The following is a 21,366-nucleotide window of genomic DNA, read 5'->3' as shown; positions in this document are numbered from 1 at the left end:
ATCAGAAGAATTGTGGTTCTCCTAACATCTTCCCTCACTCCCAATATATATGACAAGAACAGCAACAAAAGTAATAGAAAACAGGATTAGACAATGGTAAGATAAAAAGCAACATTTCTGAGTAAATAAATTGAGAGGGTCCTAACTATTATTAACAACATACAGTACCACCTTCTTTACTTGAAATCCAGCCTCTGTTCAGTCTCTTTTTCTAACCTCTCAGTCCTGGCCTTTCAATCAATCCCCTCGAGAATGCCAATCAAGACTAATGAGGACATGGCAGGCAGTGAATCCCTCCAAGTCACGCAGAAACAAACCCTCAGGCCTATCACTCACAGAGATATCTAGGTGGAGAAAGCAGGATCCTGACAGGCAGCTGCATAATTTGCTGGGGCTTTCGCCAGGGCTGGCTCACCCATGGGGCAAGGAGAAGCGAGTGCCTCGGGCAGCAGCATCCACAGGGGAAGCAGATCTGGCCTCCAAGGAATTCATTGCCTGCTGCTGGTGACAACTGCAGGGCACTCCTTGGAGGCTGGCTCTACCACCTCCTTGGCACCGTCCCTCAATACCTCTTCATGAATGGGAGGCGTTGCTGGTCTCCTCCCATCCCTAGGTTGGAAATGGCAGGGGCTGTCATCCTGGGTTCTGCCTGGTGTGGTTCAGAGCAAGTCCCTTTACCCCGCAAAGGGCTCTGATTCCCACTTCAACTATCAGGTAAGGTTGACGTGATTCCCCTGCTTGTTCCCAATGTACATCTTCACTCCCCACTTGTTCCTGATATAGATTTTCACTCACCCCCTTCGTCCCTGGCCAACACCCAAGCAGCTCCAGCATGGATCTTGCCAATACAGAGGAAGAGACATCAAGGGCACACAAGGAAAATGAATGAATAGCTGCCACAGAGAGTTCCAACACACACAGATTTTCATGAAGAAGAGGAAGAAGAAGAAGAAGAAGAAGAAGAGCAACATGACAGAGGATTATAAAATTACGTTGGGCAGACAGAATGTTTCTCTCCCATTCTCAAACTAGTAGAACCCAGGGTCATCCAGTTAAACTGATTGGCAGGAGATACGCAAGAGACAAAAGGAAGTACTCCTTGACAGAACACATTTTTAATCTGTGGAATTTTCTACCACAGGACACACTGACACATGCTAGCTTAGGTGGCTTTAAAAGAGGATCAGAAAAACTCATGGATTTCAAGAGCTATTTGCTTTGGGGTTCAGAGGGGTACAGGTTCAGAGGAACTACGCCTTTGAATATCAGGGGCTAGAGAAAAACACCAGCAGAGGGGACATCCATATCCTGCTTGCAGACTTTCCAAAGGCACTTGGTTGGCCACTGTGGGTTCCAGAGTACTGGATTAGATAGGCCTTTGGCACAATCCAATGGCACTCTTTTAAAATTCTTAACCTGTTTGTTGTTGCTTAAATCACCTAGAAGAAAACTAGAATAATCACAGGCTTTCTAGATGATAGATAGATGATAGATAGATAGATAGATTTAATGTATACATACTACAAAGTTGGTGAACCTGGAGGATGTGGGCTCGATCAGCTCCCCCAACCAGGTGGCCAAACTGGGTGGCGCAGGGCGTCAGGCTGCCAGGGGGGCGCCGCGCTGGGAAACGGGACAGGTGGGGCGCCGGAGGGATCCGTCGCACCATGGCGCCAGGGCACCGGATATGCTTAAGATGGCCCTGCCCCCAACCCAGCCTCTCCCAAGCATATAGGGATTCCTTCCTTCCTCAACAATTTGCAATCTGAGATGACACAGCCTAGTCGCAGGTTTGCTGTCTATTTCTGAGCGTGACAAAGCCTAAGTTATTATTCTTTTGTAGACCAGTAACATGTTTTTGACTGCGTACACATTAGTGGCTTGCAGCAGGATCACTTCCCCCGATGCATTATCAGGCTGCGTTTTTATCGGGGGTGGGGGGCAGGAATTAATTCACTGAATGATCCATTACCTGATTTGTTCCTGGCACGTACAACCCCCCTCCCTCCAGACGCCCAGTCAACGATTCTGCCACCTGCACAGGCACTGACATCTGCACATGTGCACAACAGCTGCTTGAAATGTACACACCTCAGATAACAGCAGCTTACATTTTCAAACTGGATGGAAGCTGGTTTTAGGGAAATCACATCAATAGAAGCACTTCTCAAGAAACTGCAGGGTACATATGGATTGTGGCTTAATCACCAATGGTAGGAGCCCACAGAAGCAAGAGTAAATTATTGGTTGGTTGGCACCCTTCTGTCTTGGGAGACAATGGAGGAGTGAGCTTTTAGGGGCGAGGTCAAACAGTTAGAAGGTTGCAGCGCCTGCTGTAGAGACTGATGCAGAATGTACATACCCTCCAACGTTTCTCCAATGAAAATAGGGACACCCTATTCTATAACAACAACAACAACAACAACAACAACAACAACAACAACAACAACAACAATTTAATTATGTATACCCCACCTATCTGACTGGGTTGCCCCAGCCACTCTGAGTGGCTTCCAACATATAAACATAATATAACATGAAACATTAAAAAAACTTCCCACACAGGGCTGCCTTCAGATGTTTTCTAAAGGTTGTATATTATTTATCTCCTTGGCTCAGGGGTCACATAACTCCATACCCTCCAACATTTCTCTGATGAAAATAGGGACGCCCTAAGGAAAAGCGAGACATTCCGGGATCAAATCAGAAACCAGGACGGCTTCTGTAAATCCAGGACTGTCCCTGGAAAACAGGGGCACTTGGAGGGTCTGGAATATAATGTGTACATAACCTAAGAGTATGTTCCAAAAGGTTAGTTAAATTTAATTTTAATAGATGTGATTATATTTCCCTTGCAGAATTGTATCAATGGACAGTCCTGAGTAACTCATTATGCATAAAGTGCAAATATTGTAACAAAGAGCCAAGTATCTCTGTTGCCTAAGCAGCTTACAGCCGCCTGACAGTGAAAATAGTAACAGTCTCATTGCTACTCAGTGTTGTCCCTTTACATAAGGATTAGTTAGTAATCTGATCATAAACCGATTAACTTCCAACCAACAGCCCTGGCTTCCAAACACTTCATTTAAGAAGTGGGGTTTCCAGGCAATTCTGCTTTGTGATCTGCTATGTGTAGCAGGAAATTGGGTGTCCCTGGGAATGACCTGGCAGGGACAAATTAAGCAGCCTTTGTATTCTTATTCTTTCTCATCACCTTAGGCAGCTAGTGCTTGGGGGTATAGGAGCCAACTCCTAGGGGCCAAGGTCCCTTCACCCCCCCACAAATATTTGAGGGGGCTCCCTCCCCCAAGTTGATGGGCATTGCCATTCAAATAGTGTAGGTGCGCTCCATCATCTGATCAATTATTATGCGGGGTGCGGTTTACTTGCCCCCCCCATATTTTATTCAAGTTGGCACCCCTGCTTGGGGGGGAAGGTGGCACATGAGAATTAGGGGTTAAGGTGGGACACAGACCTGTTTGCCCCACGCACCTTGCCCTGCCCTGCCTGGCGTCTGCACATGGAATAGGGTGGGTGATGGTGCCAACTTGTCCTTTTGCTGCTCAGGCAGCAAAATGTTTTGAGCTGGCACCAGTCTCCTCCCAACGGTACCTTGCAAGCCAGAATCCATGAATTATGGCAACACTCATTAGCCAAAATTCAAGTTATTATTTTGTATTTGCTCCCATCCCTTCCCCTCCTCTGATTCCGCTGTGTGGGGGAGGGGGGAGAAAGAGAGAGAGAGAGAGAGAATAGTATGAACCCAAGGCAGCCTTTGTGATGTGTCTATTCCCCTCGGCCCCAGTGGTCAAGGATGATCATCATCACCACTTTTAATTTGTATACCGTCTTTCTATCTTACGATACTCAAGGCGGTTGACAAATTGAAGAAACAAAGAACCTTATAACAATCTAATGCAATACAAAAATGTGATAATAAAGCATAGCTTTAAAATAAGCAACCTACATCAAGTAAAGCGGGTGGCACTGTGGTCTAAACCACTGAGCCTAGGACTTGCTGATCAGAAGGTTGGCAGTTCAAATCCCCGCGATGGGGTGAGCTCCCATTGTTCGGTCCCTGCTCCTGCAAACCTAGCAGTTCAAAAGCACGTCAAAGTGCAAGTAGATAAATAGGTATTGCTCTGGCAGGAAGGTAAACGCCGTTTCTGTGCGCTGCTCTGGTTCGCCAGAAGCAGCTTAGTCATGCTGGCCACATGACCCAGAAGCTATACGCCAGCTCCCTCGGCCAGTAAAGTGAGATGAGCGCCACAAACCCAGGGTCGTCTGCGACTGGACCTAATGGTCAGGGGTCCCCTTACGCCTTTACCTTTACATCAAATAAAGGAAGATTCAACAATCATTAGAATAGTATAGAATAATGATATCAGCATATAAAAATTAAACAGAAATCCACTCTTAACAATTACAATAAATAATTTCTATACTATAATCAATAAAAAAGACGGCAAGTAACAGTGCATAAAATAATACAATACAAATTGAGAAGCAGAGAATGGAGGGTGGGGCAAGGCAGGTGGAAGTAGGCCTTCCCTGGTGAAGTCTCTCCCCTCACAGTTATTCCTCCAGGACCAGATCCCTTATGAGGACTCCCAGGGCAGGGAATTGTAGTCCAGTAACATGGAGGTAACACGATCAGAAGGTCGGCGGTTCGAATCCCTGTGACGGGGTGAGCTCCCGTTGCTCGGTCCCAGTTCCTGCCAACCTAGCAGTTCGAAAGCACGTCAAAATGCAAGTAGATAAATAGGAACCGCTACAGCGGGAAGGTAAACGGTGTTTCCATGTGCTGCTCTGGTTCGCCAGAAGCGGCTTTGTCATGCTGGCCACATGACCTGGAAGCTGTACGCCGGCTCCCTCGGCCAATAATGCGAGATGAGCGTGCAACCCCAGAGTCGGTCACGACTGGACCTAATGGTCAGAGGTCCCTTTACCTTTACCTTTAACATGGAGGTCATCATGCTGGCTACTCCTGTAATTAACCTGCCATTCAGAGTTGATGTACAGTAGATGTAACTGTAACTGCAGTGATGTACAGTATGTGAAGCACTCTGTGAACACTTTAGCTTGTTGAACTTAATTTGCTTCTTTCCCTGCTGCTTTTTCACAAATGAATTTGGTTTTGTTGTGTGTGGAGTTTAGGGTTTGCAAGGTGTCGGAAAGCAGGGAATGTTCCTTAACGGTCAGCCGACCAAGTTGCCAAGGTCGCCTTTTCCTTAGGGAAATGGCACATAAATGGCCCACAAAGTTGTAATCTACTTTGAAGGGCTTAGGAGGATGTTGCAAATTTTACATTAGAAAGCAATTAAGAGGTGGCCAGTGAGCCTGCCTCCCTGGAAGGCTAGGAAACTATCCTTCATCCCCCCCCTTTCACTCTGCAAATGAGCTGTAATCTCTTTATTAAAAGGCTCAGACAGGTGCAAAATCCCACTTGCAGAAATCACGTGTGTGACAGATGTTCAGGGCAGTATTCTCTTACGGTGGCAAGACACCCTGTTGGCATCATCTCCTGCACCACCTCAGAGCTGCACCATAGAAACAGCAACCCACCTGCGTCCTTCAGAGCATCTGTTCTGTGAGAGGCACAGTTCTCTTTTGCCTCTTGTCCACCTTGTGGGAAGGCTGGTTGCTTAGCAGAGCTCCTTGGCGATGACAAGCTGGCTTTCAGGGGGCCTCTAAGGGCAAAACCTCCCTTTGCATCTTGGCTGGGAGTCCTGGAATACCTGCTCCCTGCCTGGCAGGCTTTCCCCACCTGGCCTGAGAGGGCAGAGACCTGACTGACTCCAGCTACAAAAGCAGACTCTTGGGCTGGGGTGTTATTTGGGTTTTTTTTGTTGTTGTTGTTGTAGCTGTTATTTCTGTTAATTTCTTGTATCTTCATTTTTAGATCTTACTACAGTGTACGTGGAAATTATTTGATTTTGTTGGGTCTTTTTTATGTATTTATTTATTGTTATTTTTGTAATTGTGTGGATCTTTTCATGTTGCAAGTTGCCCTGAGCATAGTTTTAAGCTATGGAAAGGCAGCATCTCAGCAAAAACTGTGTGCTGTGTAAAACCTTGATAATGGGCAGGTATTCAAATTCATGACACCTGCAACAGCTTCAATATTTGACAGTCCTTCCCAAAGCAAGCAGAAACTCATGGTGGTGTGGTGTGCCGGAGTGGGAGACGGGCAGTTGGTTCTTCAACATTAAAATGTTTACCATGCAAATGTTCACAACAGGCTCTGGTTGGCATTTCCCAATAGGCTCCATCCCACTATGGTCTTGGCATATGTGAACTGCGTCATCACTTAAAACAGGAGGGGGAAAATATTTTTCAGATGATGACTCACATCACTCTGGTGGAAAGCTCTCAGGAACTGCATCCCAGTAGTGGACAGGGCCGTATCAAAAAGTGGGCAGCTTCAGAATCGTATGCATAAAGCTGCTTCTCGAGGAAACAGGTGACATACATTTATTATTTTGTAACTCCAATACAGTTTCGTTTCCATTTCTTCATAGGCTTTTCTTCTTTTTGTACAATCGTTTGCTTGTTCGTTTTTAGAAGCTCTCCAACACTCTGTCTTGGTTGTGCCAAAAGTGCTCAGTAATCCTGGTAGAAGAATGTAAATGAAGTCAGTGCCACTATTGAGCAGCAAGTCCTGCTCTACCTCTAATTAGAGTCTCAAGCTTCAAAACGCAGTTACGTTCTGAAAATTGCAAGCATACAGCTGCAAAATGCGTGGATGACAGTTTGCATATTTTCATTTTCTTCTTTTGCCATCCAACTGTATTCAGGACTCCACTATGGATCTGCGTAGGATTCACTCCTTAGCCTTTTCTTCTCCCAATGATGTCCCGCAAGGCAGCAGGTACAGATTTTTCCTTGGCGCTTATTCCCGAAGGCTTCCTCATGAATGAATATGGCTGCAAGGCAGCAAAAGGCTTAGGATCAGAGTTTTCCTTCTCCTAGAGGGGCTACCTTTCCAAGTTGACGAGCCACACCTGCATTTCACCTCCTTCTACAGCATATGCAGAACCTAAACTGCCTTTTTGGCTATTGGACCCACTATTGGTCTTGTCCGCTCAGTCCACTGGAGGCTGTCTTTGCATTCAAAGACTTCCCTTAGCTCGCCGAGGGTTTGAGGCGAAGCCATTTCTGGGGTGTGGTCACCCTCACTTGCCAACAGCTTCTGGGAGCCACAAGTGAGAGCTGAATGTAGGGTGGGGACCAAAGATGGACAAACTACCCCAAAAGGAGCACATCATGTTCACAAGCAGAGTTACTACTCCTCCCCTAACTTCCCATACATACCCAACCGTTAGCCATAGCCTAATCCCTAGATCAAAGAGCATCACCTGGAACAGATAACTGCTCAGTCCCCTCTCCTCCTTGGCAACTGCTATCAAAGTAAAAAGTGCAGCCCAAATAATGTTAGTTATTCCCCCTCCCCATCACCTTTCAGTGTGAAAAAGTTGAATAAGGGTACCATGTAAAATCCTGGCTGCATGACTCATGCCATGAAGCTGGGATTCCCTCATCCCTTGCTGATTTGCAAGTGTGATCTCATGTGTGTTGAGATTCCTGCATTGCAGGGGGTTGAACTAGATGACCCTTGGGGTCCCTTCCAACTCTCCAATTCTATGCCTACAACTGAAGTCAAGTCCTTAAGGATTTTTAGGGGCTCATGAGAGTAAACAGTCTCCTCCTCTCTTCGGACTTTTTCTTTCTTTCTTTTTTAGCATGCCTGCTGTACACAAAAACAGTAATGTATGAAAGGATGTAGAAATGCCTAAATTTGAGTTACAGAGCCACCGAAATCTGTCCCATTGTTCATTTTCATGGAGGTGGCTCTGAATAGTGCTGAGAGGACAAGCCTGTGTGTCTCCCTCTCTACTGCTCTTAAGAGTGCCCCAAATGTGCCAGAAGACTCGCCACATACATAGCAAAGATGCCCTCGCTAGCCTGGAGCGCATTGGGCAGCTGAGGCTGGAACCAAAACAATTCTCCACTGTCAGTCACTTCAGAGGCTCAGATGCCCCTGTTTCCCCAGGCGTGCCCCAAGGAGCGGCGACGCAACTTAGAACAATTATCACAGCACTCCCAGTTCTGACTTGGAGTCAAGCTTGACCCTTTTAATTAGAAAATGTAATTAAATGGCAAGGGAACCCAGCCAGGCAAATTAAAGGAAAAGTTAAGTCAATATGAAAGGATTACAGCAAGAAGGCGAGAGGATGAAGGTGGGGAGGACTGCCCTCTGCTGTACCAAAGCAAAACCCGGGGAATTTCCACGGTGCCAGGGACAAAAGAAAGAGAAAGGAAAAAGCGGCACAGGAAAAGAGAATGATGATCTGTGAGCAAAGCGAGAGGCAACGCTCAAACACAGAGGGCCACCAAAAGGCAGAAACTTTAAGAGCAAGCCTACAAAAACTACCCCATACTAAAACCTTTGGACCGGCTTTAGGGATACTGTCAAAAGAGGCCGGAGTAGGGCAAGGGAAGCAAGAAAGCAGTGATTTCCATCCCGTCACGTGTTACAATTATAGAATCACAGAATTGTAGAGTTAGAAGCGACCCTGAGGGTCATCTGGTCCAACCCCCTGCAATGCAGGGATCTCAACTAGATCATACATGACAGATGGCCATCCCACCATCCAATGAAGGAGAATCCACCACCTCTTGTGGGAGTCTGTTCCACTGTCAAGCAACTCTTAGTGTCTGAAAGTAATTCCTGATGATTAATCAGATGCTCTTTTCTCATAACCTGAATTGTTTTTCAGAAACCCATGCTGAGTCTTTGTAATCACAGAATCTTTCTCTAAGTGCTTACAAACCAACCACTTGAACCCTTATATTCCAGCTTGATCACTGCAATCATCTGCTAGAGTATCGCTTGTCGTTCCCCATGTTGGGAAGGCTCATTTGACAGGAACTGAGTCTTTAGTGCCAGCATAAAATCATAGAATTGTGGAGTTGGTATTGGCCCCCAAGGGTCATCTAGTCAAACTGGCTGCAATGCAGATTAGGGTTACCAGACGTCCCCATTTCCTGGGGACAGTCCCCGGATTTGCGAATAAGTCCCCGGACAAATTCCATCCCCAGAATGTCCCCGGATTCCATCCAATGTCCCCGGGAAACACAGCAGTGGCAGTCTCAGCAGCCCAGAGCAGTTGGCTCTGGCTGGCTTCAGGAGCTGCTCAGAAGTCCCCATATGATTGATGGTGGTGTAGGGGCACTAAGATGCAGCTTCCGGGCTGCCTCCACCTTCCCTGACCCCAGCAACTAAGCTGCAAAGGGAGGATTCATGCTGCCTATCGGAGCAGCCTCCCGACTCTTACTTGCGTGCAAGCAGAAGCAGGGCAGGGCTCTCTCAGCTGTGAAGGGAGGCTTCATGCTGCCTATCAGAGGGGGCAGGGATCTCTCAGTTAGGCAACAGGAAGCCTCCCTTCCCAGCTGAGGGATCCCCGCCCCCTCCTGCTTGCACGCAAGTAGGAGTTGGGATGGGGCTGCTCCAATGGGAAGGGAGGCATCGCGCTGCCCGAGCTGCCCTCGGCCCTCCTTCTCCGCCTTCCATGCCTGACCCACCACGCACTGCTTCACCTCCACCACCACCCCGAACAACCAACAACTCAGGGGCTGCCTGGGCTCATGGAGAAAGGAGATAGAAACCTCAGAGGAAAGGGATACATGGTGATTGAGGTCAAGGCGGCGGCGGCCCCTCTGCCACCGTCATCGCTGCAGCATCAACGTCCCGAACATGTAGATTAATGTGTCCCCGGATTCATTGAAAAAAATCTGGTAACCTTAATGCAGATACCATGACTATCGAATCCCTCAAAGATTACCACCCAACCCCTGCCCAAAAGCATCCAATGAAAGGAAAGCCCACCACCCTCCAAGATTAACCATTCCACCATTGAACAGCTCCTACCCGCAGAAAGTTCCCCCTAATATTCAGTTGAAATCTCATTTCGTGTCATATTTCTACTGCTTGAGCTTCATTTAAGAGTCTGAGACTGCTTTTTATCCCCTCGCAAATTCCACTCTTTTGGAGAGACTGTCAGGTAGTGACCTCCCTTAACCCCATGCCTTATACTTTTACTTCTGCCCCCACCACAAGCCCTGTGTACAGTTCGGCTCGTGCTAGTATACTAAATTCCATAATCCAGCCTATGGCTGACAAACCAGTTGACCTACAGCTTGCCTGGGTTCTTCAAGATGTGGATCCTTATATTACTCTACAGGTTGCTAAATTCCTAACAGCCATCCTCTCGTACAAGAGACGGAATGGAATGTTAGCAGATTATTTATAGTTATAAGAATTTTCTATAATGACATCATATATTGATTTTAGCGTGGTGCCTAAATTTTTTAATCATAATCTTAAACTTTTCTTTTTTAATTGTTAATATTTGTCCTTGTGAGCTGTGAATTGTGTTATATTACTTGTGGCTTGAACGAGTCCGCTGTTTTATTTGATTTATTTTGTTGTGTTGTGTTTTATGATGGGCGTAAAGCCGAATAAACATTCTGATCTGGGGAGGCCTTAATGAAGCCAAAGAAAGCATCCCCACCCCAATGGCCTCCGCCCCATGATCTGATCTGGTTGAGCTGTTCTTTGGACAGGGTTGGTAGGACCTCTCCGTTTCCTTATTCAACTCTTGAAAACAAGCCTCTTCTCTCTCTTTGCAAGTGGCACAGTCTTCACAGTATCAGCTGCGCCTTAAGAGATTGGATAGGGTTGCTGGGTGGAAGGGGCAGATCAATTGACTTCTGGGCCTGGCCCCCCACAGCCCAGCCCACTGTCTATCCCTGGTGCAGGAACTAAACATCCCTGATGCCCTGGTAAATGGTAAGCCCAAAGGAATCTCCTGTTGGCCTCTGAAGTTTGTACGCAACAGCAGAAGTAAAGTTTGGTGAAATGGATCTTTGGAGCACATCTTTAATTTGAAAACTGAGACTTAGTACAGTGGTACCTAGGGTTACAGACACTGCAGGTTACAGACACCGCTAACCCAGAAATAGTACCTCGGGTTAAGAACTTTGCTTCATGATAAGAACAGAAATTGTGCTCCGGAGGCATGGCGACAGCAGCAGGAGGCCCCATTAGCTAAAGTGGTACCTCAGGTTAAGAACAGTTTCAGGTTAAGAACGGATCTCCAGAACGAATTAAGTTCTTAACCCGAGGTACCACTGTATAAAATAATGAAACTGGTGTTTATCAAGGGAAGTGCATAATTCATAGGAAAGGGTTCTGGATAACTAACCAGCTGGAGGGGCAAAGAAGCCAGGTTGCCTTCTTTGCTCTCAAAAGGCACCCATAAAGACCTCAAAAGTGTGAGGGGAGAGACGAAAGTGAACCGGGATGCATACATCCCTTGGACTTCAAAGGACAGGTCAGCACAGAGATCAAAGGAAAAGAGGCAGCACAGGAATCTTGAGGTCTCCCACTCGATCTGCCTTAACCGCACGCAGACCCTTCTAAGCAGCATCTCAGCATCCCAACACCTCATGCAAGAGGACCTGGAAGGAATCTGAGAACCAGAGCGCTAAGGAGCACCTACAGTTTGGCTCACCAACTTGTGTCGGCTGCAATTGCGCTTTCATTTTATCCGTTTCAGCTTTCTGCTTCGGGTATGCTTGTAATATGGGTTATGTCAGGTGACCACCTATCTGTGGGGACCTGAAATCACACAGGTGACTTATAAAGGCATGCAATTACACCTAAGGAGAACAAGGAGTTTTTGCCACTCAGCCCAACCATTTGGTTCGCTCAAGACTTTGTGTTATAAATGGGCATGGCTTAAGGTAGTATTAGTAGATAGTATAGCTCTTAACAGCTTGGCGGCAGTTTACTTAGGGATCACCTTATGAAACTGGCACTCTTTTTTAAAAAATATAAATAACGTTTTTATTTATTTTTTATGGTACAGAAGATTTTGAGAAAAGAATTGTTACAACAATAAAAAACAAAAAAACTTTCCCCAATATATTTACAGACTTTTGTCATCCTATGTAAGGACGTTTCATTTGATTACTCTATCTCCATATGGGCAGCTGTCAATGGAAAGGCTAAGTCAGGGGTAGGCAACCTAAGGCCCGGGGGCCGGATGCAGCCTAATTGCCTTCTCAATCCGGCCCGTGGATGGTCCAGGAATCAGTGTGTTTTTACATAAGTTGAATGTGTCCTTTTATTTAAAATGCATTTCTGGGTTATTTGTGGAGCATAGGAATTTATTTATTTATTTATTTTTTCAAAATATAGTCCGGCCCACCACATGGTCTGAGGGACAGTGGACCGGCCCCTTGCTGAAAAAGGTTGCTGACCCCTGGGCTAAGTGGTCATCATTAGGGTAACCTAGAAAGGGTGGGGCTGTAAACCCAAGTAGTGCTGGTGCAAGAGACATTTCAATTGTTATGTTACATATCAAGCTTATTTTTTTTGGTAGTACAAAGCTATTGTACTACCAACCTTACTATATGCTTGTGAAACATGGACCACTTATAAACGCCATCTCCAACTCCTCAAAAGATTCCATCAATGGTACCTCCGAAAATTTTTACACATCACTTGGGAAGACAGGCGAACTAATATCAGTGTACTGGAAGAAGCAAAGATCACCAGTGTTGAAGCAATGATTCTTCAACATCAACTTCGTTGGACTGGTCATGTTGTGCGGATGCCTGATGATCGTCTTCCAAAGCAACTACTCTATTCCAAACTTAAAAACGGAAAGCGTAATGCTAGTGGTCAACAAAAGAGGTTTAAAGACTGTCTCAAGGCAAATCTTTAAAAATTTAGTATAAACAATGACAACTGGGAAACACTGGACTGTGAGCACTCCAGTTGGAGAACAGCCTTTACCAAAGGTGTCATGGGCTTTGAAGAAACTCGATCTCAGGACGCAAGGGAGAAACGTGCTAAGAGGAAGGCACACTTGGCAAATCCACACCGTGATCAACTCCCGCCTGGAAACCAATGTCCCCACTGTGGAAGGACTCGTGGATCCAGATTTGGTCTCCACATTCACTTACGGACCCATTGTTAAAATCGTGTTTATGGAAGACAATCTTACTTGGCTACGAGTGATCGCCAAAGAAGAAAGATTTCTTTGAAGACAGCACTCCAGAAAGGTTTGATGACGTCGCAAATCCAACACATCCAACAGTATGGAAACACTGCTTTTCTTCTAGAAAAGGGTGCTGAAGTCGTTACAGTAAGTACCACACTTTTAACCAGTGTATTCTGATCATGATAAATGTAGGTATTTCCAAGATCTAAGACCCCATTGTCCCTTTAAAAGTAATGGCGTATGGTTTGCTTTCTTTAGAGCTGATAGATTTTTCATACAGTCTTTTTAAAAAAATCATCATCATCATCACAGTGTATGCAGAAATGGGGTGAACTGAGCTTAGGAATGGAAAAAAATATGAAACCTGTTCGACATCAGAACACTCCATCCCGAGGTGCTTCCACAGTCAGCCCAGCCTTGGCTCCCAAACAGCCTTGTTTTATTGATTTAAAGGATTAATTTAGGTACCCTTTCAGTCAAAAGTTTCCTTAGTAGCTCACCATCCTCCCCACCCCAAAAATTAAGCAAGTTATACAAACTGAATAACAGCCAAAATCAATAACTACAAACAAAAGAAGCAATATAAAGGCAGTGGTAGAGGGGGGAAATCACAGCAGCATCATGGAGAATAAAAAAAAATCTATTAAAAATCCACAAGAATCTAGGAGAAAAGAAATGTGTTCATCTGGAGCCCAAAGGATAACAGAGTCGGTGCCAGCTGAGCATCCCTGAGAAGAGGACTCCATAACTAAGGCGCCATTCCTTAAAATCTTTATGTCTGCTCCCTTTAGCTTCAATAAAACTCATAAAATATAACGGGTGTGCTTTAAAAAGATCCCTTTCTTTGAATTTGGCTCCTTAATTCCCATAGTTTAAGGTGCAATCCCATGCACACTTATTACGTTTTATCCCCCCTTTCCTCCACGTAGCTCAAGTTGTCTACGTAGTCCTCCGTTGCCACCATTTTCTCACAACATCCCTCCGAAGATAGGTTAGGCTGAGATTCAGACACCCAGTGAGCTCCATGACTGGGTTTGGGCTTGCATCTCGGTCTCCCTCGTCCTTGTCCAATACTCCATCCCAGCCTTTCTCAACCTTGGGTCCCCAGATGCTGTTGGACTACAACTCCCATCATCCCTGACCTAGCCGGGGATGATGGGAGTTGTAGTCCAACAACTTCTGGGGACCCACGGTTGAGGAAGTCTGCTCTAACCACTGCACCACATTGGCTCACTCAGAAGCAAATGATCACAGTCTGTTCAATGGGGCTTGTTGTTCCTGGATCAGTATCCACAGGATTGCGGCCTTAACCACTAAGCGCTAATCCAGTTCTCCCCATGATCATTTACAGTATAGTTCAAACTTGGGGTGGGGAAAACAGCTGGATGTTGACAAGTGTGCACATGCACAAAGCTTGCCAGCCCTAGCAAAAGATTTTGGGTGTAATATTGAATATGACACGTGGTTGAAATTGTGGAATCAAACTCTGAAATTTACTGCATGTACTACCCTGAAAGAGAATATCTTGAAGATGATGTATAGATGGTATTTAACACCAGTAAAATTGGCTAAGTTGTTTAGGATGAGTAGCAAAACATGCTGGAAATGTAAAGAGAAAGGCGGTGAATTTTATCATATGTGGTGGACATGCGATAAAGTTAAAAGATTTTGGGAAATGATATATAATGAAATGAAAAAGATTTTTAAATATACTTTTCCCAAAAAACCGGAAGCTTTTTTATTAGGAATTATAGGACAAGAGATAATGAAAGGAGATCAAGTATTATTTACGTACGCGACAACTGCGGCTAGGACTTTGTTAGCCCAAAAATGGAAAACTCAGGAGTTACCGACGATTGAAGAGTGGCAGACGAAAATGATGGACTATGTGGAACTAGCAAGACTGACTAGCAGGATCCGAAACCAGGGAGAGTCAAGGTTCCAAAAGGACTGGAGTAAATTTGTGGACTATATGGAGAAGAACTGCAGAAGTTTAAAGACACTTGCAGGACTGAAATAAATCCTACGAATGGATTTTAAGTAGATGAAATAAAGGAACTGCGAGATAGGAGTGAATAAGAAAACCGAGTGGGGGGGAAGGAGGGAAGTCAAAGATCGGCAGGGCAAAGAAATTTGGAATGATTGATAAGATGCTAAGAAGAGAAATTTTGTGTCTATTATGTTTATTATGTGTTGTTGTGTTTGTGATTGTATGTGTGGTTTGTTTTTGTTTAAATGTGTTTAATTGGAAAATCTAATAAATTGCTTTTTTTAAATAATAATAATAAAAAAGTTTGCCAGCCCTGATAGCTTGGTATTATCTACTGCCTTCCTGCAGTAATGACAGCAGAGGGCAGTCCTGTACCATCTCCCTCTTTGCTAATGTTACCTGCTGTGGATGGATGTGGGCACTTGCCACAAACCTGGGATTCAGCTTGTGAAGTTCAGGTTGCAGTCATTCTTCCTACCAGGAAGATCCTTGCCAGAGATCATCATCTTTCTACATTGCCATACCCAAGGCCGTTTATACAAGCTGAAGAAACGACAAAGATCTTATAACAATTTGATTTTTAAAAATCCATAATAAAAAGATGACTTAAAATAACAACCGATATTAAAAATAATTTCCAATGAGGCATTAGAATATGTGGCACAAAAATTAACTCTCCAATATCAACAAGCAGAAATACAGTCTCAACAATTACAATAAATCGTAATCAATAAAAAATAACAGCAAAGTTGCGATACATTTTAAAAGCCACGCAAAAAAGATGGCATTGAGCAACGAGGTCGCATCACTTATGAAAGTATTGAAGGTAAAAATAAAATAATAATTCTGAACTCTTTCCCAGCTGCTTTTGCTGTTCTTAAAGTCATGGTCTGGCAGAGGCTGTTGCTCAACTGGACTTGACTGAGGGTGGAGGACCCAGGACGATGAGGCAGTTGTAGTTGTTAAAGTGAGATGGATTAGCAAGGCGTTATGGCCACTCACCAGGGCCGGCACACTCATGAGGCAAGATGAGACGACTGCCTCAGGCAGCAGGATCCACCGGGGCAGCAACAGGCTGCTCCTTGGAGGACAGATTTGCCACCTCCTCAGCATCAACCCCTGCAAGTTCGCCTCCACATCAGCCTCTTGGCAAATAGGAGGTGTTGCTGGTTTCCTCCCACCCCTAGGAAGGAAATGGGGGGGCTGCCCTCTGGGGGCTCTGCACTCAGGGGCGGAGGAAGGGGGTGCGGTGGGGGCGGAGCGCCCCGGGTGTCTTCGCTGAGGGGGGTGACATTTGGTGCGCCGCCCACCCGCGACTCCCAAGCCTACCCCAAGAGAGTTGGATATGTTTGGCCTGGGAAAGAGGAGACTGAGAGGAGATTTTCATAGAATTTTATAGCATTACAGTGGTGCCTCACTAGACGAATTTAATTCGTTCCACAGGTCTATTCTTATAACGAAAAATTTGTCTAGCGAATCCCATAGGAATGCATTGAATTTTTTTTTTTAGAAAAAATTGCCCATAGGAACGCATTAATTGAATTTCAATGCATTCCTATGGGAAACCGCGATTCGCTAGACAAATTTTTCGTAAAACGAATTTGTCTAGCGAGGCAACCTCCGCTAGAAAGATCATTTCTTTAAGCGAAAATTTTGTCTTACGGGGTGTTTGTTAAGCGAGGCACCACTGTATAGAATTGGAAAGGACCACAAGGGTTAAGATAAGATACAACAGTGGTACCTCTACTTACGAATTTAATGCGTTCCGAACACACATTTGTAAGTCGAAAAAAACTGTAAGTCGAATCCCATAGGAATGCATTGGGAGAAAAAATTCGTAAGTCGAAGCAACCCTATCTAAAAATTCGTAAGTAGAAAAAATTCTATCTAAACCGCATCCAAGATGGCGGACGGAGCTCCATTTGTAAGTAGAAAAATTCGTAAGTAGAGTTATTTGTAAGTAGAGGTAACACTGTATCTTCAAATATCTAAAGGACAGTCATATGGAGAATGGAACAAGCTTGTTTTCTCCTGCTCTGGAAGGTTGCACCCGAATGTATGGCTTCAAGTTGCAAGAAAGGAGATTCCAACTAAACGCCAGGAAGAACATTCTGACAGGAAGAGCAGTTTGACGGAAGAAAGGTCTCCTTGGGGATGTTGTTAACTCTCCTTCCTTGTCAGTGGTACCTCTACTTATGAATTTAATGCGTTCTGAACGCACACTTGTAAGTCGAAAAAATTCCCATAGGAATGCATTGGGAGAAAAAAATCGTAAGTAGAAGCAACCCTATCTAAAAATTCGTAAGTAGAAAAAATCCTATCTAAACCACATCCAAGATGGTGGATGGAGCTCCATTCGTAAGTAGAAACATTCGTAAGTAGAGTTATTCGTAAGTAGAGGTACCACTGTAGGTGTTTATGCAGAGGCTGGATGGCCATCTGTCATGGATTCATTAGTTGAGATTTGGACTTGTTTATTTAAGTTGTTTTATTGTGATTTAAATTGTATGTTTTAATGCTTGGTTGTTGTTGTTTTTTAAAAAAAAAAACCTGAATTTCTTTATTTACTGTGGACCACTTTGGGAAGGTATTCTGTCCCTGTTTGACCTTTAAAGTCATGAGGAGGTGGACCTGCATCTCCCCAGCTCTCATCAGCAGGGTTCAAAATTAGCAGGGCGCCTGGAGCATTTTGTGCCTAAAGATTCTCCATTTTCGAACACCTCGAAAGGTCTGGGTGCCTTTTTTTTTTTTTGCGACAGGCTGACATTCAAGGATTACTGAAATATGTGCTTTGAAGCCTCGAAGACTGTTAAGGATAGACAATTTAAGGAGTTTAACAATAGAGAGTAGAGCGTTTTGAAAACTGAAGTACGGTGCCAATATTTTTATTGTAAACACCAAATTAAACATGTATTAACCATTTCTGCTAAAAATCTGAGATTAACAATGTGTCACTTATGTGAATTGCGTATTAGTTCATGCTTATCAAAATAATAAATAAAAAGTGTTTAGCCCACCCACCGATGGCAACTAGACGTTCTGTTTCGGTGCCCACAACCCATTTGGCTCCTCGCTTTTCTATCCCAGTTTCTAACACTGCTCAGCAGCCCAGCCTACGTGGCCAATGGTCAGGGATTATGACAGCTGTTCTTCAGCTAAGTCACATGTTAGCCTCCCTGCTTCAAATTTCCATGTCCTGATTTTTACATGTTAACCCGAACATTTCTGTCTCCCCAATTGCAGAAACATTCAAATAACAAAAAAATGCCTTAAATGCATACTCACATTAACCAATACCCTGCCCCTGTTTATAATAATAATAATTTGTGAACAGTTCTTGCTCCCCACTAGGGACCGTGAAAAAACACCAAACACTTAGTCCTCAGTGGGTCAGTTTCAAAGTTTAATTTCACAACTTTGTGTATACCTGAAAGGTGAAGACAGACATAACCATTCTATTTTTTAAATTAATCTTTATTAAGTTATTAAGACATTAAAGGGGGGGGAATTTACAGCTGTTGAAACAATATTATACACTTCAAAGAAACAAAGTGACACAACTTATGACTGGCAGCCAATAAAGTACAGTACTTTAAAAAGAAAGAAAAATATGCATATAAAACAAAAGTTGGAAATAAATAGCTCTCAGCGTATACCATATCCAAAACATCTCCATTGGGACAGGTAAATCTGCTACTCGTTTCTCTCATTACAAAGTTTATATGTAAAAAATTCAGGTATTTTTTGGTATTTTAGATACATCGTGTGATACGGAAAGGAGAGCCTACGTCAACCAAACCTTATTAGAACCATAGAGTCATAAAATTGTAGGGTTGGAAGGGACCACAGGGGTCATCTAATCCAACCCCCTGCAGGAATCTTTTGCCCATTATTTGTTCAAACCCACAACCCTGAGATTAAGAGTCTCATCATTCTCTACCAACTGAGCTAAAGGCATTTTAAGGGCAGTGCAGCCACTCTGGAACAGCCCTCACGCCCTGCATCCCAGGCATGATTTTCAATCTTTGGGATCTGGGGGGAGGGGGACAGAAGGTTGTTCTGCACGTCCACAGCAGAAACTATCTGCAAACATCACCGACTGACTGTCCCCTATGATGGCACCAATAAATTTCCCCATTCAAATCCAACGAACAGCAAAAATGGGTATGTTCAAGAAATACCTACAAAAATATAACAACGACATAACATCTATGGCAGCGTTTGAATGACCCTTGTGTAAATTAAATGCTATTAAACAAGGAAAAACGGTATGATATGTTATAAGAAAGTACTAGAAATTATAGTAAGAGTAAGGTTATAAGTACATTCAATGTCGTAAATGTAACTTACATAGGGAAACGGCGGGAAGTCTGTTTTGATATAATTTAGTTTATTGGATGTTTACTTTGGTGTCTTTTTGTTTAGCTAGAAAGTATAAGAAAAGAGCATGTACAAGTATAAGTTTAAATCAGTATTTAGCGGTATTATTATTTAAGGTTGTTATTACTATCATTATCAGTTTTACCTTTTCTTTGTACATGTACCTAAGATTGTGTATGGTTGTCAATTAATAATAATAATTTTTTAAAAAAAAACCACCAAGCAGCTTTCTCTTAAAAAAATATCAAAAATGTACAGATGATGCTTTACAATGCTTTTAAAAAAAAAGCCTGCCTGAAGCCTGGATCTGGTGGGTTTGTAGACAAACAATGACATCAGCCAGTGCAACTGCTAAGAAGAAGAAGAAGAAGAAGAGAAGAGTTTGGATTTGATATCCCACTTTATCACTACCCGAAGGAGTCTCAAAGCGGCTAACAATCTCCTTTCCCTTCCTCCCCCACAACAAACACTCTGTGAGGTGAGTGAGGCTGAGAGACTTCAGAGAAGTGTGGCTAGCCCAAGGTCACCCAGCAGCTGCATGTGGAGGAGCGGAGACGCGAACCCGGTTCTCCAGATTACGAGTCTACCGCTCTTAACCACTACACCACACTGGCAACTGCTAAGCTTGGGAGGACACTGGGCTTACCTGCACCTGAAGGAAACACTCTGAGAATCCAAGATGTAACTGAGCAGAGGCCTCCATCAGGCAGGGACCAATTCAGCCCAGTTTGACCTGCAGATCTAATTTGTGCATTTTGTACTGCACTCCCTCACCCTTGACCACCCGCCCTCCATCCCCTGCTTCCTCAGAGACCAACAGAACCGGAAATCTGGCGCTCTCTTTGTGACATTCGGGTTGACCCTAACAAAGGCCAACTGTGGGTTTTGGAGCGTTTCTCTATGGATCAACTTGGCGACTGCCTTTGCTTTTATAAATCGTATCTTCACTCCACCCCGAGTTTCATGGGTAGAAAAACAACAACATCTCAGGCAGGAGACCCAACTCAATTTGCGGCAAGGCAACCATGACAGCCCTGCTCACCTCGTCTGGAGTCACAGCAAGGACGCTGCAGCTCTTCTTCATGTCCTCCTCCAGCTTGCCGGCCTTTGGATTCCGTCTCTGCTGAAGCTTTTTCAATTCACCAGACTTCAGCCATTGGGGCTGAAGGGACTCTAGGTAGGGCCTGGCGACTGATTGATGGGTGTGCTACCACCTCCTGGGGCCTGAAAGGGAGAACAGCAATGGGACAGTCAGTGAGGGAAATTTAGCCATAAGGTGGCTCCACGTCCCCCCACCCCCTACTGATGGCTGCTGGTTCACACATGCAAGTGTATCTGTCACTTATTTTTGATATGCAGTGGCTCATTCAAATATATGTGTAAGGGGGGAAAAGTACAGAGAACCGCCCCCTTGCATCAGAAGTAGCTCCTCCCCAAGCAGCAATGGAAGCAAGGGCTCTGAGGAGGCTAGTGAGGGAATGGAGAGAGAGGGCCAGGGCTCCAGCAACATGAGAGAGCCCCGGCCACACAGGAGTGAGGAAAGGGAGGGGGAGAAGGGAGAAAATGAAAGCCTGGAGCGTAGACCCCTTCCTCCGGTTCCGGAATTACGCAGGAGAAAGAGAGGGAGGAGATTCACTGTCCCGAGGCTACTATGTTGGAGAAGATCACGTGGGGGGGGGGAGTGCTGGATTCTGCATCGGACTGAGCAGACATGTTTTATATACCCAGCTCACTGTAAATAGCATGCACTAATAAAAAACTGTTTAAAGACAAGCATGCAGAGCGTCGTTACTCTAGAGTAGTCGCAAGAACCTCTGACAATATGACATATGTATTCACTCAGCAGCATGAAACGGGCCCTCATGGCTGTTTCATTCCCTTTCTCTGCATGCAGAGATCTAAAAACAGCTAACCATGGTTAAT

The 21,366-nt window shown here is 44.6% G+C and overlaps 1 protein-coding gene across 1 annotated transcript in view; it reads right to left on the bottom strand.

Moving 5' to 3' along the window:
- The window catches only part of LOC148683355 (3',5'-cyclic-AMP phosphodiesterase 4B-like), a 35,829-nt gene extending 15,162 nt beyond the window's left edge, over nucleotides 1-20,667 (bottom strand). Inside the window, exon 1 of the mRNA XM_088658690.1 lies at nucleotides 20,486-20,667. Coding sequence (XP_088514816.1) covers nucleotides 20,486-20,527 — 42 coding nt within the window. The 5' untranslated portion in view covers nucleotides 20,528-20,667. The remainder of the gene's footprint in view (nucleotides 1-20,485) is intronic.
- Between the last annotated feature and the right edge of the window lie 699 nt (nucleotides 20,668-21,366).

This window comes from Zootoca vivipara, chromosome 15 (assembly GCF_965207765.1).
Source record: "Zootoca vivipara chromosome 15, rZooViv2.hap1.1, whole genome shotgun sequence".
Lineage (NCBI taxonomy): Eukaryota > Metazoa > Chordata > Lepidosauria > Squamata > Lacertidae > Zootoca > Zootoca vivipara.
This window is presented reverse-complemented; position numbering and strand designations above follow the sequence as displayed.